At 38.7% G+C, this 26,633-nt stretch overlaps 3 protein-coding genes across 5 annotated transcripts; 2 read left to right on the forward strand and 1 right to left on the reverse strand.

The window, feature by feature from the left end:
• The first annotated feature begins 1,563 nt into the window (after window positions 1-1,563).
• On the forward strand, window positions 1,564-4,913 carry LOC128262982 (uncharacterized). 2 transcript variants are annotated; one of them, XM_052997600.1, is made up of 3 exons: window positions 1,564-1,693; window positions 3,529-3,853; window positions 4,048-4,913. In XM_052997600.1, exons 2-3 carry the CDS (start codon window positions 3,563-3,565, stop codon window positions 4,795-4,797), a joined length of 1,041 nt encoding a protein of 346 aa, XP_052853560.1. In that variant the 5' UTR covers window positions 1,564-1,693; window positions 3,529-3,562; the 3' UTR covers window positions 4,798-4,913. The 2 variants fall into 2 exon arrangements, with proteins under 2 accessions (XP_052853560.1, XP_052853561.1); XM_052997601.1 differs by lacking the exon at window positions 1,564-1,693 and having other exon boundaries at window positions 3,131-3,853.
• Window positions 4,914-6,072: 1,159 nt separating this feature from the next.
• LOC128262979 (sialin) lies at window positions 6,073-20,340 on the forward strand. The gene is made up of 7 exons (XM_052997595.1): window positions 6,073-6,655; window positions 8,813-8,871; window positions 17,361-17,903; window positions 18,389-18,759; window positions 18,821-18,953; window positions 19,102-19,343; window positions 19,414-20,340. Exons 2-7 carry the CDS (start codon window positions 8,832-8,834, stop codon window positions 19,591-19,593), a joined length of 1,509 nt encoding a protein of 502 aa, XP_052853555.1. The 5' UTR covers window positions 6,073-6,655; window positions 8,813-8,831; the 3' UTR covers window positions 19,594-20,340.
• A 3,175-nt stretch (window positions 20,341-23,515) lies between these two features.
• On the reverse strand, window positions 23,516-26,206 carry LOC128262989 (uncharacterized). 2 transcript variants are annotated; one of them, XM_052997609.1, is made up of 4 exons: window positions 26,052-26,206; window positions 25,218-25,319; window positions 24,322-24,408; window positions 23,516-24,261 (listed from the first exon to the last, which is right to left on the reverse strand). In XM_052997609.1, exons 2-4 carry the CDS (start codon window positions 25,282-25,284, stop codon window positions 23,636-23,638), a joined length of 780 nt encoding a protein of 259 aa, XP_052853569.1. In that variant the 5' UTR covers window positions 25,285-25,319; window positions 26,052-26,206; the 3' UTR covers window positions 23,516-23,635. The 2 variants fall into 2 exon arrangements, with proteins under 2 accessions (XP_052853569.1, XP_052853570.1); XM_052997610.1 differs by having other exon boundaries at window positions 26,027-26,155.
• Between the last annotated feature and the right edge of the window lie 427 nt (window positions 26,207-26,633).

The raw sequence follows: 26,633 nt of genomic DNA on the forward strand, positions 1-26,633 counted from the left end.
ACTTAAAATTATTTCAAAAACAAAGATTATTTGATACGGCTACATTTTTGCAAGTTCACAAGAAAGTTCAATATTATAATACTAAAAAAATTTTCTTTTCTCTGTGGGTTGGCATTAAAAATGGTTCGATAGGTAAAACCCAATTAGTCACTAACAATCTGTAACAAAATGGTCTCTTAAGTTTCATATCTCCAATAAAGATTTCTAAGAAATAATACAAATTTCAGGGAATTTCGAAACTGGAGGAGCACTTGAAACCAGCTTTCATTGTGGGACACATAAAAAAAGCACGAAAACAAGTCAAAGCAATAATCATAATGAAAGACAGAATGAAGTAAGCAAAAAAGGCTTAATAAAGAGAGAGAAAAATACCAAACAAAGCTATAAACTCAGACATTGCGTTTGGATCATCAATTAAAATGTGCCAGGCATGTAATCAGGCGCTCCAGCTCGAATTCCAAACATCAGTGTCCAGTCCCCGCTCCTTGGATGAAAAAGTGGGCTGACCTAGGCATGAAATTAATTAGGCTCACAGAGAAAAAATATTTTACAAATTGTAAGACAACCGGCAAACTCTTCTGATCTTTAATTCAAATACTTAAATTCCTGTGTAGCTCCATAAATTAATTGAAATTTTAAAATTCACTTTAAACAATCTTGATGGGGGATAATTATTAAAATTGTAGTTTTCAAATTTGCTTTTGACAATGTTGGTTTGGGAATTTTCTTCATGTGTAGCCAAACACTAACACACACGCGCCACTTGACAGTGCGAAAAGGAAGAGGCAGAGACCGAAAACTTCGGAGGAGGCTCGTCGTGATCTTGGGGCTGCTGCACTGCCTCTGCCTCTGCCGCAGTCGCTGCCTTCTGCCTCTGTCTCTGCAAACGCGATCGTGATCGAACTGACCTCAAGTGGTCGCTGCCGCCAGACCTTCTCCCCTTCCCCCACCATACCTCCCTACCATCACTCCTCGTCCCACCCATCCATTTCTCCCCGCTACATAACACACACTTTCGCACACGCAGACTGGAATTTGCGCGTTTAAAGTTAACAATTTATTTGCATTATTAATTTTCATGTTGGACCTCCTGCCGTACACCAAAAAAAATTAATTCCCAACGGAACCAATTAACTAACTAATTTTAAATCATTTCTCGCTTGTGTGTTAAATAAACATTTTTGTTTTTATTTTTTAATTTTTTTTTTACATAATGACATGTTTACTTTAAATGGTGTACACTGTATAACTTAATTTTAAGATAACAACAACCGTTTATCTTAATGCTTGTCAAGAATATGATATCTTATTATTTCTATCGGGTTTGGCACCCTGTGATCGATGATCGTTGACTTAATTTAGTATTTTTATGAATTAATCAGTTATAATTTGACTTTTGTGAATGAGCTAGTAGTTATGAATAATTGCTGCTCTTTCTTTTCAATTAACAAAGTTCAATTACCGATTTAAGTCTAACATTTACAAAGGTCTACATCTTTTTTGTTCAAACTTGAAGCTTTTTTATTTTTTTTAGTGTACGTACGCAAGTTGGTCAAGCCATGTCTGTCGTCCTCCTCTACTCTTCCGATGGTTGACTTGGACACTTGGGCACTTGGACAGCGGCATCTTCTATTTTAGGTCTAACTTGTAAACTAGTTGCTGGCAACCGGCTTCAGGTTGCCGAGGAACGCGGGTATGTAATTCAAGTTAGCTACAAAAATAGAACCTTAATTTATTGTTACCATTACATTGTCCGATCGTAGTTGGCAGTAGCTGTCCTTACATGGTCATATAATTTTCATTTTTCATGGTGGCGCATCTACACGCCCCTTTTTTCTACTTGTTGTTAAATAAACGCTGACTTAAGCGAAAGTGAAATCTACTGTGGTCTAAGGAGTAGTTCAGCATTCTTAAGTACAGTAGTCGAAAGAGTACACATATCGGTAACAAATTCTAAACTAACTAGAATCAATCAATCTTTAACAGTGGCAAGGAGTTTATTGTTTTTGTTATTTATATATTTTATTACACAACATTGGCAGACCTTAACCTACATTGCGGGAAATTAATTTATATGGCTTACTGCTATTTTTAACCAATCGTAAATATTACTTTGTTTTCGTTGTTTGATCTTTAAAACTGTGCACAGAATTTTAATACATTAATTCCGATACGTTAAAATATTTAGTAGGTCATAAAATTTATTCACTTTCGATGAATTCTGGAAAAAAATTAAAGATCGAACAATCTTTATCGTTATAGGAAAAGCGAAAAAAAATTGTTTTAGTGGCTTTAAAAATTATAGTTTAATATTTGCCTTGCCTTTGAGTGTTCACTGTAATTGTCTAGCAAAGCTGCTGGCGTATAATTACCGATTTCTCTGCCCTCAGGACGAAACTACGATCCGAGTTAATTATAAACTAGGCACATGGCCACGCCCATCACGTCGCCAACTATGCCCCCGGCCTTTCTGACGCCGTCTTCATAATCTTCTAGGGCACTCTGATGCTCTGTTCCGAAAAGCAAAAAAAACGAAATTTCGTGATAAACACATTGACAAACACGCTTAATTGATGTTTCCAAAAAAAAAAAAAAAACAGTTCGAAGTGTCATCGCAATTTAAGGCGAAAAACTGTTGCAAAAATAATAATAAAAATTGACAGGCACATGCTAATGAAGGTAAGCGTTCGCCAAAATGAACCTGATGAGGTTTATTAGGCTTTTGCTTGATTGCCGAACGAGCAGCGAGAGTACAACAAATGGCCGAAATGGCCAAAAACGTGTTTCCATAAAAATCACCTCCAATATGTCTGTCACGTGAGACGATCGAGACGATCGAAACGGTCGAAACGATCGCGACGGATCGGCGATGAGTCAGCGACCCATGTGCCCCCGAGCGTTTTCAATATGCATGCGTATATTCGCGGTACTCATTAATAAACCGCAAACATTTTCGAATGAACGAGTATGCGATCTGGAGGCGTTTACCCTTGACCATGTTTTGACAACCAACATTACCACATGGGCAGATATGATAACTTAAAACGGAGGACCGTTAGGAGCCGCCGGGACAATCCAATCCCGATATAACATAATCCGAAACAATCGATCTACACTCGCTTACCTGGGCAATAACTCACTTTTGGCATGTGCTGATTGACGGACAGATGTTTCCACAGGGGTTCCTATACACACATATAGGTATAGGTAGCCATCTATCTACCTGGTTCTGCCTGTGTTCAGATTTCTCCAGATTCTGCCGGCTTGTTTACTAACATCGTACACAAAACGTGGTGGCAAAATGGTAATACGAAGCCCTTCTAACGCGGTATTGCCAGTCCGAAATAAATCGTAATTGGCTAAAATAGAAATCTTAGTGGGAAACTAGAGCTTATGATACTCTAGTTTATATCCTAGATTTGGTAGGGCAATTAGTTAAGATCTCAAAAGTGTTTGAAAGGCATCAAAATAAAAACCGAGCAAACACTATATTTTTCTGTCCACTTTTTTTACACAAACAAAACAAAGGGTCGACGAAGATTGTGATCTAAATTTATGCAAGATGCCTTACCTGTACGGAATAGCGGACACCAAGTTCCTGGTACAGAAGGTGAAAACGAGGGCCAAGCCCAAAACGGAAATGGCATCCACCAAATTCCGACGGAATGATTATCTCCAGGGCTGTCCCAAATACGATAAGAATGATGTACCCATTCAGTTCAGGACATCCCCCGACTCACTTGTAGAGCTGTGCTCCATTGTGGTGGACAAGCTGCCGCTGCCCTCGATCTTCGAGTGGGATGACATGGACATTAGGCGCTGGATAAATGGCTACGGCTATCATCAGTATATGGTGGGTAATACAAAACGATTCAAGCCTATTTGATAATAGTAAATTTTTGAATTTAACGAGTTTAACGATCTTTAAATGGTTAAAGTATTATTTCATTTCTTACAATACAATACAATATACACTTTTACTCTACGAGTAACAGGCTTAAATACCTTAACTATCAAACAACTGATTAATTTTTTTGTTTAATACAGAATACCTTCCGAGTGAACATGATCTCTGGAAGAAAGCTGCTCCTGCTGGACGCCGCAGCTCTGTGTGCAATGAATATCAAAGACTTCGAGCACATTAAGCACATCGCCTACGGCATTCGGATGCTATTCCACTTCGAGCTGACCAAGTTCTCCTCCAGCCTGGCGCTGCCGGACGAGAAGCCCAACGAGCTGTACCTGCTGTTCCACACGCAGACCGGAATGAACTATGATGAGGTGCGCAGGTCGGATCTTTACCGACGCATGCAGATCCTCCGGGAGCGAGCCCGCAACCTGGACCACTGGGATCTGCTCTATCTGTGGCTGAGGCGCGAGCAGGAGCGCAAGTACAAGGAGCTGATCGGTATGGCTCCTCGAAGTAACTTGTACAAGTGCGTGGCGGCGGTGGATGGGCCGACGGAAGTGGAGCCCGAGGAGCTCATGTGCATGACTTGCATCCCGCCCTGCGAATGCGACTGGACGGATCGGGACATCCGGCTGCCGAGGCGCCTTACATGCCTACCACCCGTGCTGACCACCACCATGAGCAAGTGGAACGCCAACCAGGCCCACTGTACAGCCTGCATCCCGCCCTGCGAGTGCCGCTGGCCACCGCGCTACTACCTGACCGGCACCGTGATCCGGTGCCTCCAGCACCGCTTCCCCGAGAAGTTCAGCCCCATCTTCGACGAGCGATACCGCGCCTCGCCGCGTCCCAGTCTCGTGGAGCGCTGGACCCGCTTCTCTATTTGACTTGGAACATCCTCTATCTTTTTTATAATATAGGCAATTCTAGGGTGCTTTATGGCAGCAAAAATGTCAAAAAATTAAAATGATTTGAGTTTTTAATGCCTCAAAGAACAAGGATATATTGAAAAAAATGAATTTATTGAATTCATATTATTGGTAATAGTTGTTGTTATTTAATCTTAATTGTACGATTTTTTAATGTTGGAAGCAATCAAAGTATTTTAAAAAGATATTTTTAAACATGAATTTAGGAAAATTTGAACATGTTTTTATCTTTTAAAAGCAAGTGAAAATTATTTTTATAAAATTTGCTTCAATGTTTGTCAAGAAATACCTGCTTTTAAATTTTTAATCAACGAATGAATAAAAGATCCTTTAAATAAATTTGTAAATGGCTTAAAACTTATCTCCATTGTATTCCCATTTATTTGTTTATTGTTTTTTTGTGATGTATTGTAAAGTAAATCAAATTAAGCATTCTATATTTTATTTTACCATATTGGGTTCAGGAATTTGCATACTGTAATTTCAATTGAGTGGGTATGTTCCGAGCACTCCCAAGCCCAAAGCTGCGCCCTACTTCAATCATAATAACAAAGTAATATCTGTTTCAGAAAATCTACAGTATTTCATTACATCTACAAACCGAATTTATATGTTGTTATTAGCATCTAAGCTGTTTTTAAAACAAATAAATCTCTCAACAGTGAGCTATTAATCAACAAAATGTCTGTCAAAACAAAAGCTTCCTGCGCAAAACTGAGTACTAACTTTGTAAGAGAGTCATTGCTTTGGCAGCAGTTTTTTGCTGCCGAATTGAACGCTGATAAAGTACCTTTGACAAATCGCGGCACATTTTCGCCGTTAGGGGGTTAACTATCCGTTGTGATTTGGCCCGATCGCATCTGGATAATGGCAGCTGGACAATCGGGCTGACAGCGCCAAAAGAAAGTAGGGAAAGGAGAAAGAAACAAAGAACGCAAGCGAGGGCAAAAACAAGACGAGCAATAAGGTACAGCATAAAAATAAAATAAACGGCTCGCAAGAATTTGAATTTTGCATCCCACGAACAACAACAACGACGGACGTCAGCAGCGACGGCGGCAGCAACGGCAGCAGCAACGGCAGCAGCAACGGCAGCAGCAGCAGCAGCAGCAACAGCAACAGCAGCAGCAGCGGCAGCGCCAACAGGAACATCAACGGCAACTGAGCTGCCGGCGTCGCTGTCGGCGAACCGTTTGGCCGGAGGAAAGAAAAAGCAGCCGACGAGCGGCCGCATTTTCAGTTCAGTTCCAACGCTCCGAGTGAAGTGAACACAAAAAATAGCAACAGCAGCAGCAGCAGCAGCAGCAGCAGCAGCAGCAACACAAAGCGCACAGCAGCAACATCAAGCAGCAACCAGCAACATCGACTCGATTTCGATTTCGAAACCGCTCGTCTCAGTTCTAGAATTGCCTGCGCTTGCGCCAGAAAACTCATCTTGTTTCGTTTTTAAAACATATAAGTATATAATCAACAGCTGTCCGTTCATTACTCTAAAACTGTTTTTGTCCGGAGTGTGTGTAGTTCTCTTGTCTTGTCTTTCCGATCTTCATATAACGGAAATCTGTTTTGAAATATCAACCGACGAAAAAAAAAGTAAAATAAATAAGTAAAGACGAAAATAAACAACACACGTGCGGTTTCTTTGCGGTCCTCACGCGGTTTCCGTTCGCTGGGTGTGTGTTGTTCTATGCAAATCGGCGTTCAATTCAATTATTCAGATACAGATTGCTAATCGGTTTGTGCTGAACAAATTATATAATTTGCCATAAACAACTAACATTTGTTAGTTGTCGCTGCGGTTATCGTCGAGTGCAAGGTGGGTTGCAGTATCTAATGCAAATATTACTAACAATCCGTTTCGAGTGTGATACAATTACAATTATTTATAGCCAAATGGCGTTTAATTAGATCTAAGATGTATGTTTATTATAAGTATTATTGCAGAGCAAGTTAGTCATATAAAGAAAAAATTCAAAAGTGATTTAATATATTTCAAAGAGTGAATTACAAGATTGTTGTACAAAAAAGTTTCTTAAGTTGCTGGTAGCATTACTTGTGAGTTTTCTACAGCAGTGATTAATTCTAAACAACTAATTTGTGCTTAAGGCGCGAATAAATTGAGGGCTAAGTATTACAACGTTGACATAAATATCAAAGTGATTGTTTCGTGGTTAACCCATTAAAGATATCGTGATTTAAAATTAGGAAAAACAATAAAGTGAATCATGGCTTAACAAATAACTGATTTAAATCTCAAATACATTTTTTTTTAATATTTGTTTATATATTGTAATAGACAGTTTTAATTATAACAATCTTTGGGGTAAAAATAAAATTCTGTTTAGCTTAGACATCAAGTAAATCAACAAGGCATATTCTTAGTTGTCTTAACAAAAGTGAGCTTTTCAATTTATTTATTTATAAATACACACTTTTATGGCTAGGCTTTTATATGACTAATATTATGGGTAAATTCTAAGTGTAATTGCTTCTATTTGTAAGCAAATCGCACCGATGCGGTTGACCTCCCCGCGAGAAAAGTCGCGCGTTGCGGCAGTGTCCAATTTTGTTTGCCATATATACGGGTTGTCGGAAGATGACGTACTGACATGTGAGCATATAGAAGTCGTATATAGTCATTGCCCACACAACTAACTGACAGATGCCGCTTTTCATTGGGCTAATAACATGGCAACATGCACACAGGCCAATAATGTCTCCGGCAAGGACAATAATTTCGGGTATACACATCACATATATCCTTACACATGCGGGTATAGTTATTGTTTTTTTTTTGCTGTTGTTGCCAAGACGCCAGCAAATATTTGCACCACAAATTGACCAAAAGCTATATAAACTCGCAGTTAATTGATTGAACTAAGTCTATAACATGTCGCTAGGGGCTGTCTGCCTCACATGCACGTGTCTGCCGATAATTAGCATGCAACAAATCGCATATAGCTGACGAATTTCCACCACCCCTGTTTCCATAATTTATCGCGGCGCCAGCAGAAGCGAACAAAAGAACGATAGCGCGACAGCCCATTGCACTTGGCGGTGAAAATTTGTGGATAGCAAAACGCCACTGAAATGATGGAAAAACTAGTTATAATTGTTAAAAAAATACACTACTAAAATTCTAATATTACATTTTACACTAGTAGAAAACTACTTATGTGTATTTTCTTCTTCTAAAAAATGCAATGGCGAAATTCTAATATTATTTTTTGTTAAGATTTTTTAATATAGAAATCATCAATTATAAAAAATGTCTTGGTTTTTTAATACACCTAAAACATTAGATACTTTGATAATTTTTTTTGTTTTAAAATATATTACTTAAGTTACGAAAATTTACTTTTAGGCTTACATTTTTATTTGATATTCTTCTGGAGTGCTGCTGGTGAATCACTATACTAACATTCCGGACTTCTTCAAATTTGATTAGCCTACGAGGTTTTATTAAATATTATATTAATATATTAAATTAGGAGTAGCAAAGTTAGCGGCTCTTTTGGACGCCACTCAACCGTGTGTGTTCACGTCTCATTATATTTAGAATTTGTGATTTCTGGGCGGCGGCATTTGAAGGCGCAGACAGGCGCGATAAAGGAGCGGCGATAAGAGGGCCAGGAGCGAATTTCGGGGGAGGGGCAATCAGGTATAGTTATGAATGAGCCAAGCGGTACCGGCAGGCGGCTCTGTTCTGATATAATTGCCTTGAGTCATGGGACAGACACGACACTATATAATATACATATATATACTTCTAGTGGGCACGTTCAGGTACAAACACGAGACACCAGCGATAAGATTAGATAGCCAGACCATTGGCGGGTTACTCCGGAAAAAGTTTCATTAACTTTGCCGACTATTAATATCTTATATTCTCGATGTATATCATATCGCATTGCGATATTTCATTTCTAATTTAAAGAATTTTCGCTAACTTCTGGTATATTTCCATTTGCAGAGCGGCACAGAGAGACGTCATGTCCAACACGGAGAAAGGAGGGCTGCACAGAGTGCGAAGTAAGTAGATAAAAGTAGATATCCCCAGTTGGTTTTTAAAAGGTCCAACCCTAAGTTTCTAACACAAACTGATGAAATTTCTGGCTAGCAAATATGTACATATTTGTAAAATAACAAATTGAAATATTTATTTTTATCACTGTAGTTAAAAAGAGTACGTAAATTAAACCAGTTTTTACAATTTTACAACGAATAATTAGTTCAATAATTTGAGGTAAACTTAGAATAAGGGTTTCTGTATAACCACTGTATTTAAATTCGTAAATCAATCTGCTAGTGAGCCAGTCGAATATACCAGAACAAAGTCCCCAGTAAACCGCAACGTAAACCGCACAGCCGAGCCCCCTTTTTCTGCGTTTCTAGACGCGCAATGATAACACGGCCAGAAACCGCATGACGCCACTAAAAAATGGGGCGAGTCACGGTCATTTGCTATGAAAATCGACAAAATGCCTCACGGCCAATTGAGTTGAAACTCGGTTAAAATAAACAAATCGATTTGACTCCTCCTCGATCCAGTTTGATTGATGTCAACCAGACAAGTTGTATTGAGGTTACAAATCAATTGTGCTGTGTGATTCAATTGATTGCTGATTGATTTTCCTGCTCTTCCGCTGGTCCCTTGTGAATATTTGTGTTTATTTGAGGTCAATTTTATTTCCTATTAATAAAAACAGTTATGCACTTTCGGTAGTACACACGGCAATTGGTAAAATTTAATTACAATTCAATCCAATTGTTTGAAAATAAAAGTAAAATAAAATATTAAAAAAAAAACATATTAAATGTCCATCTTTTCATTAAATGCAGATGCTAATAAATAGTTTTTATATGTTAATAGCTAGTTATAGGGGGATGCTTTTAATCACACAATGGGTGTCTAAAAGTAGGCAGTCCATAAAAGAACACTTAATAAATTAACCTAACTTTTCAATTTTAAAAACATTATCATACTTTAAGTCACCTTTATGAGGGATTTTAATAGTGTGCTGATTTTTGTAGCACCCAATGGCCATATCGAAACTATTTTGTGATAAAAACCTGACCCAATTGTGTCAATCACAATATAATAAAATATTTATTTGTCGACACCCCTTGACACCTTGTCAACGCCTCGATCATTGGCACCATTGGGTTGTTCAAGGACCCAATACCATCCCATCCTTGACCTGACACTCCTCGTCGAGTTCTGTGTCATCGATACGGATACGGATACGGATGCGGACACCCACGCCTTGTGACAGCTGGACTGCGCAGTTGGCCGACCTCATGACGCCATTGTTATGACATTTCCAAGGAGTACCACGCATTCAACTATGCAAACAAATTAGCACAGTCACGCTAACTAAACACGTTAGTTGATCTACACCAACCCCCCCCCCCCCCCCCCCTTCCCATCCCTTCGAAATTGTCAAACAATTCGTATGGCCACAACGTATGGAAAGTTTAGTTCATGGTCTAAGTTCTGAGTACATTTCGTAATTAATTGAACGATTGTTGTTGTGGCGAATTTTTAATAGCCCATCGGCGACGGTCATCCGACTGTTTACTATTTAATTCGTACTTTTGAGCTGTTTAGCACTTCAGAGGCAGACAATCGACAATCAGACAGGCCACATGGAGGTGGATTTTGGGTTCCGGTGGAGTGCACATTTCGTCGACCCCGTGAGCAAACATGCATGATAGATAATACCCGAGCTCTAACCAAAAATTAAAGCGTTCAATTAGCAGGAAAATATGAAAATATCATGGTGATAAATACGACCCAAACGCACTTTTGGCTACCCTAGTTTATACCCTCTAATTAGGGGGAGTTGCGAAGCGTCTGACTTTGAGTATGCTAATTAAAGACGTTTTCCCTCCAGACAATTACAAGATCAATTAACATGGAAAACAATATTAAATGCATATCGATTAGAGTATTGCTATTCATTACAGAATCGTGTAATTTACACTCACGCCCACACTTTACTCGAAAATAACACAGCCAGGCGTGATTCATGATTGATTTTTATAGGTTTTTATTGTTTATTGACATTGCGCTTTGTTTAAATAATCCAAGGAGCTTAAGTCATTCAGGGGCTTCAATAAAATATAACACTTGTTGTAAAGGTCTAAGGGGATAAGCTATATAGTCATTTTGTTTTTTAGTGTGACTCACAGAAATAATGTATTTTTAACAAGAATTACCCAATTTATATTGATTGCATTTGCACAAATCATTCATCATATTATATATATACAATTATTAATATGATATTTTAAGCTCTTTCGCAATTAACAAGCGTTTTATCATATAATTTGCTATAATTGAATGGTCTATTTCCGGTATTTATATGGATATTCAGTTTACTTAACATCAAACAACATTGAATTAAGCTATTTCACAACAAATATATGTTTCCTTAAATGAGAAAATAATTAAATAAATTCGCATTAAAATAAATAATAGAAATAACAGAACCTGCACTATATTCTAGTTTGCCTGTTATTACAGTTCGCGTTGGCGAAATTCCCCGCTCCGAAATCCGATTTAAGTCCACATTTGAATCCGCCGGGCTATTCACCCTTGGCAACAGACTTTGGGTCGTCGTCTGGAATTAGTCAAACAACTAAGCTCCGCCACAAGTAATGAATAATGAGCATGTGCTCCGCTCATTCCGCTCACGATAAATTGTTATTAAACTTTTGTCACTTCATGGCGATGTGTTTACTAGACCCTCCAGCTTATTGATGACTGTCATAATTGGCACTCCATTGTAGAAACTCCCCAACAGGTTCAATTGTTCTCTCCGTGTGCTTAATATGCATTAATTAAGTCAAGTCAAGTTTTTGTGTAATAAAAAACCAAATTGTTTTTAATTGAGGTAAATTAATTTCTTGGAATTTTCGGAGTTGTTGACATATTGCCTTCTGGAATTGTATGGCTAGAGAACAGTGTTTGTTTATAATTTTAGGTTTTTCGTTGTACTTCCGCTGCACATGGCACACTTTTTGATAGTTTTTGTTTTGTTGCTGTTATTTAATAAGAAACCAGAAATTTCAAGTATTCCGTCAATTATCAATTGTCAACGAGCCCAGACAGTAGAAAATAATTCTGGCTTTGACCCCATGGACCTGCGAATCGGACAGTTTGAGCGATAATCGAAATAGCTGAGACGCAACAAGCCTCCATTGATGGTTCTGAAATCATATTTATACATACACTGTATGGTGGCTTTGGGAATAATATTTTCGTATTAACCTATTTATAGTCCCGTCCTTAACCAAGGCAACGCGTGTCCAAGTCTTTATGGCTTTCGAGTGCCAAAGTTCAGGCAGTAGTTTTCGACTGTTTGCAAAATAGATGTTGATCAATTTAATGGGTCCAAAATATGATTTTCTAAGGCCACTGAACGCCTGCCGACGAGCCCCCTTTTATGCATATATATACATATATACAATTTTAATGCCTGCTATTAATGTATACGTATGCCTGGGGTCTGAGACAACTTGTTTACAACCTGTAGCTCTTCATTAGCCGGCACGTGCATGTCTGAGATACGACCGGAGGAAATGACAGCTTCAAGATACATTTATGAGCAGACTCAGCCATAGTGTCGTACTTTATGCTGGATTAAAGTGGTTCGGAAACTGGCAATCAGATAAGGGCTCTTATGACGTTTACTTTGGCAACTTTATGACTGAATACGCAGTACATTGCATCCACCTAAGTCAATAAAAGTTTTTGATTTCCTGCCCACTCTGACCAAAGCAGCTGTAATTGCCAGACATTCCATGGACTTATCAGTCTGGACTCGGTTGTAAATCTATACAAGTTCCTCGTACTTAAGACCGATTGCACTTTGGACGGCAAGCGCCACAAGTGCAGGGCCCAATTGTAAATTTCCATGGAAGATTTCCGAGCGCAATGAAAGGAATGAAACTAGGACAATGAGTTGCCCAGACCCTCGAGAGATGGCCGGGAATGTCCAATAAATCACAATGCAATCGCCCAACAAAAGTGATAAGTGCGGCTGTGTGTATGCCTTTAACAAACAACAATTGCCACAATAATTCAGCAATTAATTAGCATTAGCTTATTGCTTATTGTTAAAGTAGAACCAGTTCCACGGAACGAGGCAATTGCCCGGACAAACACACGAAAGCAAACAACATCGCTATGGCAGTCACTGCTATTTTGCCATTTTGCTATTTTGCTATTGGCATTAGAATCCACTCGATTCGAACGAGGCCAGTTCCGTAAATCAGTTAAAAACGGAAATGCAGTTGGCCAGCACAACAAAGCCAATAATTGCCGCTAGAAGGCGACGCGGCAATGTCATCCATCCGACACATATAAATATAGTAGATGGATGTACTATATGTGCACGAGTGCCACAAGTACAGTGCGTTTCGTGGTTCTTAAATGTCTATAAAAAGTATTGAAGCAAAACCATATACACAAATCAATTACAAACAAGCACAATGGAACAATGTAATTAGCTTGATTGGATTAATACATTTTAGGAACGATATTAAAATCTATATCAAACAAAATTTTAAAATTAACATAAGATTTAAAAAATAATTTAAAAAAATTTTAAAGCTTTCCAAAATAACATTCTATAAATGCAGATCCTAACGATTCAATGCACAATTTTTAAAATTGATTTTGGAGAGTTAATTTAATTTTAAACAATACAAATTCTCTAAAAATTCTTTTTGGAATCGACCATATTTTTAAATCCAATGAAATTATAATAATAATTAAAATGTTTCACATAATCTCTGAGAAATTCTCCTAAATTCTCTCAAAACCGATCACATTTATAAATGGACAGAATTCGAAAAATGACCTTAGTGGTACAATTTCCGTATATTAAACTGAAGGTCTGAATGATCATTTCGCAAGATACCCCGCCTAATATAAAAATCGAGGACAAAGCAGTCCTCAGGCCCACTGTAAACGTGATCACATGGAACGACTCGACTCCACAAAATCGACATCTCAGGCCAACAAAATACATTTTTTTTGCATTTCCCCTTGTTTGTTTGATGTGTAGTTCAAATGCTTGCACATATCACGGACTTCATCTAGAAATCGGTTGTGTGGGAGTAATGGCTACAAATCGAAACTGAAAAGTGGGCTCGTGGTTGGCGCGCCTTCGCCATAACTCATACGCCACGTTGCGCCCGCCGAGATCCCATGACTTAAAATGACTTGGCACCTTGACAGAATAGTGCGCATTAATGTGACGTCGATGCGGGCCTTTCTTTGCTCGCCTTTTTGTATGAATTTCACAGGAACGTCAGCGGTGGATGATGGAAAATTTTTGGCCAGACCAAAACGCCCACACGGCCATTGAGGACATTCCACCAGATATTTTGCCCCGCTGCTGATCACATGCGTTTCTCACCAAAAAAAGAAAGAAATCAGTCGGTCGAGGCTGATGACGATATCATGGGTTTACTTTCTCCACCACTCCCACCCTGCACCCCAGTACCCCATCGATTGTGTGAAAAATTTTGAAGGTCAGGAACCGGCAGAGAGAATCATCGAGAGTGGGAGACTTTTATCGGAGGGTGTGTACCCAGTGCCCGAATTCGATAGACAGATAGAGAGATAGAGAGGCATTATAAATAGATCCGAAAGTGTAAAGGCAAACGAAACATACACAGATAAATAGATACAATAAAATAACAGGCAAAATGCACTTAAAAATGTACCAGATATTTTCAAAATTGCTTTTGCGTCAACCCAAAAGTGCCGGATATGCGTCTTTTGAAAATAATTTCAAATAAACAAAAACACATTCAAACAAACTCATCATCCCTTCGAGTGCTTCTTAATTAGTCCTCAATTTTGCTAATAAATTTAAAATTTTCCCCGAGAAATCAATGAACCCCCAAACGAACTCAGATTCACTTGTTGCCCAAAGTCATAAAAAAAGTAATTTAAGTATCACGTTTGCTCGTATTCATTTCGTTTTATTACTTGCCGGCTATTTTTAAGTTTTTGCCTTTCTTTGATGGGATTTTTATGTTGTCGCGGACTGGGGGGAACTTGTTTCAAGTGAAGTAGAGCATCAACGAAAGCCAATAAAGGCTAAAGATCAGTGGGAAAAGAGTGAAGGAAACACGGCCAATTCAAATACGTTTTTGCACGAGACAAGCGAAATTCTGAGAACAGTATGTCAAAATAAAGTTGACCCGGCAGTGTGAAACTCAAATAATTTTGAGCTTTTTAAGCCGGTTTTCTGCTTGTCCTCCTCCTCTGTTCTGTTGTAAACATCAAGCTTGGCCTTCACATAATTTATTGCTAAAAAAGATAAAAGAAAACAAAAATAGTTTGACGGTAAGCAAAAGACTCCTCAAAAAAGAACAGTTCGAGGCGACAATTAATCAAGAACTTTTCTGCTCGGAGGCAAACAAGTTTTAACCATTAAGGTTCTTGGAAGGAATCACAGACTCCAAATTTTCAACCGATGAGTAAGATCAGTTAGAGTTCCCTTGATGAGTTCAATTGGACAAATTAGAGCTCGTGTACAAATTCTTTTCAATTTAATTATCATCAAAAATGTATGCCTAATGGGAATTTAATTTGGTAATATGGAATAACTTGAATAGTATACTATTATTACTGTGATCAAATAGCATAGATCTGCTTATAAAATGTTTTTTATTTTCTTAGACATATGTATTGTTTAGATCTGTTTTACATCTTTGTTGTATAAAATGCAAATGTCTGTTTTACAGTCTTTAATTCATTAAATATGAACTGGAAGGATATATTGAGCGTCTATAAAAATAAGGTTTTTTTTCAGATAAGCAAAGAAAATTTAACTCTTTATACAATTCTTCCTAGTTTATGAGAATTAATAATTTAATATAATGTATTTCCTTTGTGGAAGTGGAAGTCGTATAAATAAATCCTTATCGTTAATTGAGGGACACGTTTTTCAGCATTGATTCGAGGTTTCAGGTGTCAAGACATGCCCCAGAAATTAGCAGAGCGCTGTTTGTAAATGATCTAAACTTTCCAATTGACGTACACTTTCGGTCAATGCTAATCACAGACCTATCTCCCAAGATTTTGATACAAATCTGGATTCGATCCCAAACGATCCTATATAATTTGAAGGGAGAAACTGGTCTAAGTTGAAGCTTTGCCGATATTTTAACCATTTTTTTCGTTTTGTGTATTTCGGGCACGTTTTTCTGGTTATATGGGATGGAGAATTTATAGCAATCATGACTAGGTATTTGTATTTTTCTGTTTAACGCTTTTTTGATGGTTCAGTTTCGGTTATTTTCGAGTGCTAATTTGAATACAAGTTGAGTGTCTGGGTTTATTGTTGTGCCGCCCGGCCCGTTTGATGATGCTCGTCGATGTCTAGACAAATCGAGTGGCCTTTTTTTTTGCATGACATTAACATGATATTGGGGCAATAATCAGCGGGGTGGGCGTGTCCCGTCCAGACAGCCGATAGACTGGCCCCGATAGTCGCTTCATCAGCTGATAGCGCATTTTGATGGGAAAGTCGTTTGGGAGCCAGTTTATCTCCGCCAGCCGACCATTTCGCGGCAACAATATAATCGGCCGGCTTATAAATTTACACCGACACTTGCGGACATTTCCCCAAAATTGATGATGAAGGGGGTTCAATGGAGTTCAACGGCACTCAAAATTTGTATAAGTGATTTGCGAGAAATTCAACCCGGCTCGAGCAATGCACTTTGCCACTTAAAATCGGCCCAAAAGGATGACAAGCGGAGTTGGGGGCTGATTATGGCCACCACTTAATGATTTTCGCATAATTCGAAAATTTGACTTCAACAAAAAAAGCTGATTCAGCTGCTTTTTACTTCTTCTTACCACGAATTTGCACACTGCACCCACAGGCTGGCGATCCTCAAATCAAATTCATTGCCCATTCTGTATGCTATTGGGGTCACCTGACACCGACAGTTAAGTTTTGTCATTGCGATTTTATTGGCTCATTAATATGGGTAATTAATGCGTTTATCTGGGCTGCATCGTGTAATGAAAACAACCGATTACATCAGATAATATAGTGGGCGGGCTATAGAGAGTTGATAACGATTTACATGGGTATAAACGAAACTTGTGTTCGCTTTTTATGAATTTATAGAACCTTTTCAACAGTTTAAGGTGACCTAAGTGTTTTCTTAATTAATTGGGTAAACGTGCAAATTTGACTATTATTTGTGCAATTTTATTATTATTTAGAATTTTCTGACATATTTTAAAAAACCTAGCATTCTAATGAAGTTAAGCTTTGTTATCAGAAATTGGGTGGGTTTATTTAGTCGCTGGTCGCCTGATGTTCGGCGTTCTGGGAATATTCCAGAGCCGAATTTTAAGTGCTTAACCTTTCGACGACCCAGACGATGGAGCTTCGACTTAGAGCTTCGCTAGCAGCAATGATTGGCCTTGCATTGGATTTTATTATTAACGGTTGCACTGCTCTTCTCTTCCCTTCCAGACTTTCTGTCATGCCGCCAAGTGTTGAACCTGCTGACCATACTCGGCTTCATGCTGAACTATGCCCTGCGAGTGAATCTCACCATTGCCATTGTGGACATGGTCCGGCCGAATGTGACGAGTGCGGGAAATGCCACCGTGTCGGGAAATGACACATTGTCGGGCAATAGTACGGCGGGAAATGGCTCCATGAGTTCAGCAACCCCGGATGGAGTGGATGTGTACGAGGAGCGCTTCCCGTGGGACAGCTACCAGACCAACTTCGTGCTGGGCTGCTTCTTCTGGGGCTACATCCTCACCGAGCTGCCAGGTGGTCGTCTGGCGGAGCTGATCGGTGGACGCCGCGTCTTTGGACATTCCATGCTGTGGGCCAGTCTGCTCACCCTGATCACGCCGCTGGCGGCGCACATCAACTACGTGGTGCTCATCGTGGTGCGAGTGGTGCTCGGCTTTATGTTGGGCGCCTCCTGGCCAGCCATTCACCCGGTGGCTGCTGTCTGGATTCCGCCCATGGAGCGATCCAAGTTTATGTCTAACATGATGGGTAAGTAGGGGTTTCTATGGTCTTAAAGGCACTACTAGGAAAATAGTTTTTTTAAAGATCTCCCCGAGACTAACACTTGTTGGAGCACCTCTAGTTGTTACTATTTTTTTTTTCTAACCTTCAGAAAATATAACCATTTATCATATTGCCTTATATTACTGTAAGTGGTTAAATGTACTTTAATGATAACACACAATCCCAATTAAAAAATTTGATTAGATTTTGCAATGTTTATTGTCTTAATTGATTTATTTTGTTGAAGTGATTTCTTTTTACATTTCTTAGTGAACTTATACAGGTGATACAACCCAGTACGAATAAATAAATAATCTTATAAACTTTTATGCATTTGCCAAATGATTGCTAAAATAGTTTGATTCCATAATTAATTAATTGCTAAATATAAAACGCATTAAAAAGAGGTTTTCTAGCTTAGTTAACCTATGATTTTCTATACTAACATGTATTTATTATCTATCGTTTAGCTTCCTCTCTTGGCGCTGCAATTACCATGCCCATCTGCGGCTACCTGATCTCCGTTGCTGGCTGGGCCAGTGTCTTCTATTTGACCGGAGCCGTGGGTCTGCTGTGGTCCCTGGCCTGGTTCACCTTTGTCTACGAGACCCCTGCCACCCATCCCCGTATTTCTGCCGAGGAGAGGCGGGAGATCGAGGAGGCCATTGGCACCACCACCTCCAAGAAGCGGCCGAGTCACGTGCCCTGGGGCCAGCTGCTATGCTCTCCGGCCGTCTGGGCCATCATCATCTGCCACGGACTGGCCGTCTTTGGTTTCTTCACTGTGGTCAATCAGCTGCCCACATTCATGTCCAAGATCCTGCACTTCGACATCAAGCAGGTGGGTTACATTTAATAAGATATTTTTTTGTATTTTTACTTATTATATTTGATTCCTGCAGAATGGATTGTTCTCATCGCTGCCTTATTTGGGCAAATACGTGATGGCTGTGGCTTCTTCCTACCTGGCCGATTATTTGCGCAAGAAGGGCACTCTGAGCACGACGGCTACTAGGAAACTATTCACTACTTTTGGTAAGTACCAAATATATAATATATAACGAAATAAAATAAAAAACATTTTCCTAGGATATAGCAATTTGAATATTATGTGATTCCGGGAAATTTATTTTTATATTTATAATAATAATAATAATAAAATTATTATCTTTCCCAATTACAGCTCTGGTGATTCCGGGTCTGCTGATGATAGTGCAGGTGTTCCTGGGCTATGATGCCACCTGGTCTGTGACGATCTTCTCGCTGGCTTTGTTTGCCCATGGAGCAGTGACCGCTGGTTATTTGGGCAATGGTTTGGATATTGCACCCAACTTTGGTGGAACCATCTTTGGAATGGCCAACACATTGTCTTCCTTTGGCGGTTTCCTTTCCACGTGGATGGTGGGAGCCCTCACCTTCAAAGATGTGAGTAAATCTAGCAAAACAATTAACAAGATTTTAATTAATAATTATGATATTTTTCTTTAAACAACAGGATTCCTTCCATTCGTGGCAAATTGTGTTCTGGATTCTGGCTGCGACCTATATCTCGGGAGCCGTGGTCTTCGCCATTCTTGGTTCGGGTGAACTGCAGCCTTGGAACAATCCCCCAGAGCGCGTCAAGATCAGCGATGTCACCCAGGAGGAGGGTGTGCCTCTCAAGAACGGGAAGTGAATCCGCTTTGCCAGTGAGCCTCAGTCGGTGCTTCTACTTCACCTGATGAGGGGATGCAAATGAAAGCCCAGTTGGAGATATCCCACCACCAAACAACAACAACATCATCCGCACAAGTTATAGTAGTTGCTACTGCACCTTTGAGATTTAGGAGGATTTCATTTGTCAACCACTTGGTCAGGATTTGGTTACGAAGAACCACACGACACTCAAAATGGAGAAAAACATGAAATGAAAGACATTATTTTTATAGATACTGCAAGGTTATTTCACACAAAAAACATACACAAACATCTCATACCCATACACATAAAAAAACCCCAACAAACACTGTACACCGATGCACCCGTCTGCTTAATGGAAATTGACTATATTTATAAGTAATATTTACTTTAGAGCTTAGAACGCCTACATCTGCAACTGTATGCATATATTAATATGTAGCCTAAATGATTTATAGTATTCTGTATGTCCACAGAGCGCACAGCTGGCTGGTGTAAGGACCATATATCCTGATCAGCCGCTGCGCCCCATTTGTTTCGTTTAATTTATATAGTAGCCCTAACTATTGTCTAGCTTAGATGAACAAAATACTTATGCAAGTAGCGAAATACATACGGATACACCGATAGTGTAGCTAAGTTGAGTAAAACGTGTAACTTTGTACTATACTTGATTATTTATGTAATTAATTTAAACATTCTCTAAGTTCACAATAAAGCGTAACTCAGAAAGAAAGAAAAGAAACTCTTTTAAAATTGGAATTTAATTATCCGGGGTATTGTAAAATTGTAAGAGGTAACAACTTTTCTCTCAGATATCCATCTTAGAATGGGTAGATATTACAAGTTTTGTGGCAGAAAGGTTACCATAAACCTGCAGTTATAATTTCATAACTGTTCTTCTAGACATCCGATTTCGAAGAGGTATACCTCTATAGGCTTGTGGCTTAAGCCTCTAAAAATCTACATTAAAAATTGGTTTTTAATTGCGGATCGATTTTTTTTCCCATTTTTATGATGTTACCCCTTTCTAAATTCCCGAAAAATGGATTTGCCGAAAAGCTACCAAAAACCTGCAGTTCTAATTCCATAACTTTTCTTCCAGACATCCGATTTCGAAGAGGTATACCTTTATAGACTTGTTAGTTAAGCCTCTAAAAATCTGCATTAAAAAATTGGTTTGTAATTGCGGATCGATTTTTTTCCCATTTTTATGATGTTACCCCTTTCTAAATTCCCGAAAAATGGCTTTGCCGAAAAGCTACCAAAAACCTGCAGTTCTAATACCATAACTTTTCTTCTAGACATCCGATTTCGAAGAGGTATACCTTTATAGTCTTGTGGTTTAAGCCTCTAAAAATCTGCATAACAAATTGGTTTTTAATTGCGGATCGATTTTTTTTCCCATTTTTATGATGTTACCCCTTTCTAAATTCCCGAAAAATGGCTTTGCCGAAAAGCTACCAAAAACCTGCAGTTCTAATTCCATAACTTTTCTTCTAGACATCCGATTTCGAAGAGGTATACCTTTAAAGACTTGTGGTTTAAGCCTCTAAAAATCTACATTAAAAAATTGGTTTGTAATTGCGGATCGATTTTTTTCCCATTTTTATGATGTTACCCCTTTCTAAATTCCCGAAAAATGGCTTTGCCGAAAAGCTACCAAAAACCTGCAGTTCTAATTCCATAACTTTTCTTCTAGACATCCGATTTCGAAGAGGTATACCTTTAAAGACTTGTGGTTTAAGCCTCTAAAAATCTGCATTAAAAAATTGGTTTGTAATTGCGGATCGATTTTTTTCCCATTTTTATGATGTTACCCCTTTCTAAATTCCCGAAAAATGGCTTTGCCGAAAAGCTACCAAAAACCTGCAGTTCTAATTCCATAACTTTTCTTCTAGACATCCGATTTCGAAGAGGTATACCTTTAAAGACTTGTGGTTTAAGCCTCTAAAAATCTGCATTAAAAATTGCTTTGTAGTTGCGGATCGATTTTTTTTTCCCATTTTTATTCCCGAAAAATGGCTTTGCCGAAAACCTACCAAAAACCTGCAGTTATAATTCCATAACTTTTCTTCTAGACATCCGATTTCGAAGAGGTATACCTTTAAAGACTTCTGGTTTAAGCCTCTAAAAATCTACATTAAAAATTGGTTTGTAATTGCGGATCGATTTTTTTCCCATTTTTATGATGTTACCCCTTTCTAAATTCCCGAAAAATGGCTTTGCCGAAAAGCTACCAAAAACCTGCAGTTCTAATTCCATAACTTTTCTTCTAGACATCCGATTTCGAAGAGGTATACCTTTATAGTCTTGTGGTTTAAGCCTCTAAAAATCTGCATTACAAATTGGTTTTTAATTGCGGATCGATTTTTTTCCCATTTTTATGATGTTACCCCTTTCTAAATTCCCGAAAAATGGCTTTGCCGAAAAGCTACCAAAAACCTGCAGTTCTAATTCCATAACTTTTCTTCTAGACATCCGATTTCGAAGAGGTATACCTTTAAAGACTTGTGGTTTAAGCCTCTAAAAATCTGCATTAAAAAATTGCTTTGTAGTTGCCGATCGATTTTTTCCCATTTTTATGATGTTACCCCTTTCTAAATTCCCGAAAAATGGATTTGCCGAAAAGCTACCAAAAACCTGCAATTCTAATTCCATAACTTTTCTTCTAGACATCCGATTTCGAAGAGGTATACCTTTAAAGACTTGTGGTTTAAGCCTCTAAAAATCTGCATTAAAAAATTGGTTTGTAATTGCGGATCGATTTTTTTTCCCATTTTTATTCCCGAAAAATGGCTTTGCCGAAAAGCTTCCAAAAACCTGCAGTTATAATTCCATAACTTTTCGTCTAGACATCCGATTTCGAAGAGGTGTACCTTTAAAGACTTCTGGTTTAAGCCTCTAAAAATCTGTATTAAAAATTGGTTTGTAATTGCCGATCGATTTTTTTCCCATTTTTATGATGTTACCCCTTTCTAAATTCCCGAAAAATGGCTTTGCCGAAAAGCTACAAAAAACATGCTGTTATAATTCCATAACTTTTCTTCTAGACATCCGATTTCGAAGAGGTATACCTTTATAGTCTTGTGGTTTAAGCCTCTAAAAATCTGCATTACAAATTGGTTTTTAATTGCGGATCGATTTTTTTCCCATTTTTATGATGTTACCCCTTTCTAAATTCCCGAAAAATGGCTTTGCCGAAAAGCTACCAAAAACCTGCAGTTATAATTCCATAACTTTTCTTCTAGACATCCGATTTCGAAGAGGTATACCTTTAAAGACTTCTGGTTTAAGCCTCTAAAAATCTGTATTAAAAATTGGTTTGTAATTGCCGATCGATTTTTTCTCATTTTTATGATGTTACCCCTTTCTAAATTCCCGAAAAATGGCTTGGCCGAAAAGCTACCAAAAACCTGCAGTTCTAATTCCATAACTTTTCTTCTAGACATCCGATTTCGAAGAGGTATACCTTTAAAGACTTGTGGTTTAAGCCTCTAAAAATCTGCATTAAAAAATTGCTTTGTAGTTGCCGATCGATTTTTTTCCCATTTTTATGATGTTACCCCTTTCTAAATTCCCGAAAAATGGCTTTGCCGAAAAGTTACCAAAAACCTGCAGTTCTAATTCCATAACTTTTCTTCTAGACATCCGATTTCGAAGAGGTATTCCTTTATATACTTTTAAGTTAAGCCTTTAAAAATCTGCGTTAATCTGGTTTGTAATTCCGAGGATAGAATAATGTACTATATAATAATGTACTTTATAAATTGCCTGTGTAGACAAAGAGATTTTAAGCAATGTTTTATTACAGAGAAGTTTTTTACATTTACACCATTCTACTTGTACAAATGAATGAATTTAACATGTAATTTTTTGTTGCCTACATGTAGGCTGCTCAATAAAACACTCCGCTAACATATCTTTATATATAAGTTTTATTTACAAAAACAAAGCTAAGCCATACTACATACATATTCGCTAAGCACCCATATACACATGTATATGGTGTTCAATTAGTAACTAGATAAGGGCACAACCTAAGTGTCTGTTCCCAGACTGACATCCATTAGCTCCTTGGTGATCTCACTTTGGCTCTTGAGCGGTCCAGGATTGCCCAGGACATTTGTATCCTGGCTGAGAGCCGGTGGCGGAAGCTTGAAGCCACTTGGACCACCTAATTTGAGGGAACCACCTGTGAAGATTGGAGGAGGAGGAGCCGTAGTGGTGGATGTGGTGCTGGAGCTGGAGCTGGAACTGGTGGCCATTTGGTAGAGCAACTGAAGCTGCTGCATGGCATTCGAGGGTTCTTGCGGTTGCGTATGACTGGCAACCGAACTTTCTTCTTTCACCGGCCTTCTGGCCTGGTCCTTTGACTTGGGCTTTTGCGGTTTCATGCCATTCGACCAGGTCTCTAGCCAGCTGGCCGCATTTTTCTCCGTGGAGGTCATTAATCTCTCGGCCTCCTTTTTCACCTGCTGGCGGTAAAGTTGGCGCGCCAGGGCCTTTTGATCGCTTTGGCTCACCTGGCGCTTGTTGAACGATTGATCATCCTCTTTGGGTTCGCCGATGGGTCGAGTTTCCTTCTGCGGACCCAGTTCCACCATCACTTGAAAGTCAGCATGCTGACCCAGTCGAAAACCAAAGCCCAAACGGGAATCCGTTCCTGTTTTAACATAAAAAATGTAATTGATAAATGTTTCAATAAAAATATACGTCATCTTACCCTTCTTAATCGGTGGTATATTGGAGTAAACTATGGATAATATGGACGGTAGTTCCCTTGGCACAATGAAAGCGGAGGCATTTTGTGCTGAAAGTATACGATTATTTAATTTACTTGGTGTGCCCAATGATTTTATCTTTTTTCAGCCGGCCAAGCCCCAGCACTTATGTAAATTTTAGACCAGTTTATTTCAGGGCGTATTATGTAACCTCTTTTTATGTCTTATGTTTTCAGATTTACAGATGACTAACAATGCGTGTGCTTTAAATTTCTACGGTCTTAGGTTTCGTTTCACTTTGAAGGTCATTTCAAAACTCAGAGCAAACAAAACCATGTAAAACATATAAAAAATGTATATAAAAATGATTATAATTATTCATAGTTTAAAAATTATTTTAATATTCTTTCCGCTTAAAACATTTTAAAACGAAAACTTTCCTAGTAAAAACCAGGGTCATTTTTGAAACTTTGTGGGTCCCAACATGGTTTTATGCTTTACTATTGTAACTATTTTTAAATTCAAATGAATGGACTCAGAAAAACTTTACTCTGTGTACTTTGGTCGTCGAGCGTTTTGCTCGAGAACCATTAAGTAACTCTAATACACACTGCCATAATACCGAAAACGAATCGCATTTCGGGGTAGACAGTGAGACCCACAGACGATCCACAGGCCAAACAACATCTGCGGCGATCCGGCGACCTTGACACAAAGACCGGCAACAAGTTGGAGCTCAGGGTGCCTGACTTGGCCAAAGTCTGCTGTGAGAGCCACTTGAGATCGAAAGAGACTGTCGCCGGATCGGTTAAAGTCGTTGGACCGGTTATAAAGCACCGATCGATCGATCGATCGATCGATCTAACCAATTCGACCGATTTTGGAGGTATTAACTTACTGTAGAGCAGGCCGATCAGCAAAGGCAGCCAGAGGCTAGCAAAGGCCCATTGTTTTGGCCAAGTCATGGCCAGCAGTCAGCATTTATGTGGAGCCACAGAAACTGCAATTACACAGGCGATTACTTCATGCCACAGATATGATTGCTAGTTTGCAGAATTTTTAACGACTCCGAGCTTGTGTTTGCGCAACACTCAGAAAACCCGATTGCGACTTGAGGTTGGTCAGTTGCCCGACAGCAGGTGCGTCATTTGGATAAATATTTGAAATATTTCTGTTGCCAAGTTTTCGTTAGCCGCTTTTGTTTACGCGATTTCGATTCCGACGCGATATGCAAACACACACCGATGTGTATGGGTCTGGCTTAAATAAAAAAGCGTAAATACAAAAACCCACAGCAGCAGCAGCAGCAACACAGCGGTTTGGAAATCACTCTCACTTTTGTTCAATGAGCTCCGTATTGTTGCTGTTATTTTTAAAGGTAACTACGTAGCTTGCCTTGTCTTCATTTGGTTGGGTTTTTTTTTTTTTGTGGGTAGTATTGTTTATTTATTTTTGTTTGGCTTTTACAGTTTGGCCTTGTCTCATTTTAGCTTTGATTGATTTCTGACTTCTTTCGGCATTTTTATTTTACTGCTGTAAAAATCATTTACACGCTAACTTCCTAAAGTGCTGTTAATAAACTGGGCAAACATCGCGCAAAAATTTCGGATCGCATAAAAATGAAAGTTAGCAGTGGACTCAAATGTGTGTGCTACTATTTTGGGTAGTGTAATTTCGGTTTCTGGGCAAAAAATCAACACAACGCACATGCGAATGGCATAATTAAACTAACGTATTTTCGGTTCAATTCGATTCGATTCGAATTCCTCAGCGAGTGCCCCACGGTTTTTCAATTGACAACTTGTCCGATGCGCGTCTGCAAGGCAACTGAGCTGAAATGGAGAGTGGTTTTGGCCGTGCAACACGCGCTAAAATTCAGTCACCGTCTGGCTCTCAGCGGAAAGCTGGGCAGTGCACTGGAAAAACTTACACTTACACCAAATTGGTTATAAACTATACAGTTTTTCCAATGGTCAGGTTAAATGGTTTCATTTAAAGTAATAAGGAGTTCCTGAAATAAATCAATTTGAATCATATTAAATAAAAATGTAAGAATTAATCAATAAACAAGTAATAAATAAATCAATTTAAATCATCAATCAATATGTATTTAACATTTTTTATTTGGAAGGCGATAAATTTATTTGATTTTAAATTTGAAAAGTTTTAATTTATTGAAAATAAATCAACACAAATAAATTTTTTTTTTAATTCTGCACGCATTTTCTTCAGTGCACAGTAAATCACGTAACTTGAGTCCGGTAGCTGAGCACTCTCTTTCCATTGAGCCGCGCTTGAAACTGAGACCGGCTGT

This window comes from Drosophila gunungcola, unplaced genomic scaffold (assembly GCF_025200985.1).
Source record: "Drosophila gunungcola strain Sukarami unplaced genomic scaffold, Dgunungcola_SK_2 000001F, whole genome shotgun sequence".
NCBI classification, from domain to species: domain Eukaryota; kingdom Metazoa; phylum Arthropoda; class Insecta; order Diptera; family Drosophilidae; genus Drosophila; species Drosophila gunungcola.

Bases quoted from the DNA above. Each gene is read 5' to 3' on its own strand.
- LOC128262982 (XM_052997600.1), top strand. From the start codon at position 3,563: ATGCCTTACCTGTACGGAATAGCGGACACCAAGTTCCTGGTACAGAAG. The intron at 3,854-4,047 runs GTGGGTAATACA...TGTTTAATACAG, and splicing joins ACGGCTATCATCAGTATATG to AATACCTTCCGAGTGAACAT.
- LOC128262979 (XM_052997595.1), top strand. From the start codon at position 8,832: ATGTCCAACACGGAGAAAGGAGGGCTGCACAGAGTGCGAA. The intron at 8,872-17,360 runs GTAAGTAGATAA...CTTCCCTTCCAG, and splicing joins AGGGCTGCACAGAGTGCGAA to ACTTTCTGTCATGCCGCCAA. The intron at 17,904-18,388 runs GTAAGTAGGGGT...TCTATCGTTTAG, and splicing joins GTTTATGTCTAACATGATGG to CTTCCTCTCTTGGCGCTGCA.
- LOC128262989 (XM_052997609.1), bottom strand. From the start codon at position 25,284: ATGACTTGGCCAAAACAATGGGCCTTTGCTAGCCTCTGGCTGCCTTTG. The intron at 24,409-25,217 runs GTAAGTTAATAC...GTATACTTTCAG, and splicing joins GCTGATCGGCCTGCTCTACA to CACAAAATGCCTCCGCTTTC. The intron at 24,262-24,321 runs GTAAGATGACGT...ATGTTAAAACAG, and splicing joins TATACCACCGATTAAGAAGG to GAACGGATTCCCGTTTGGGC.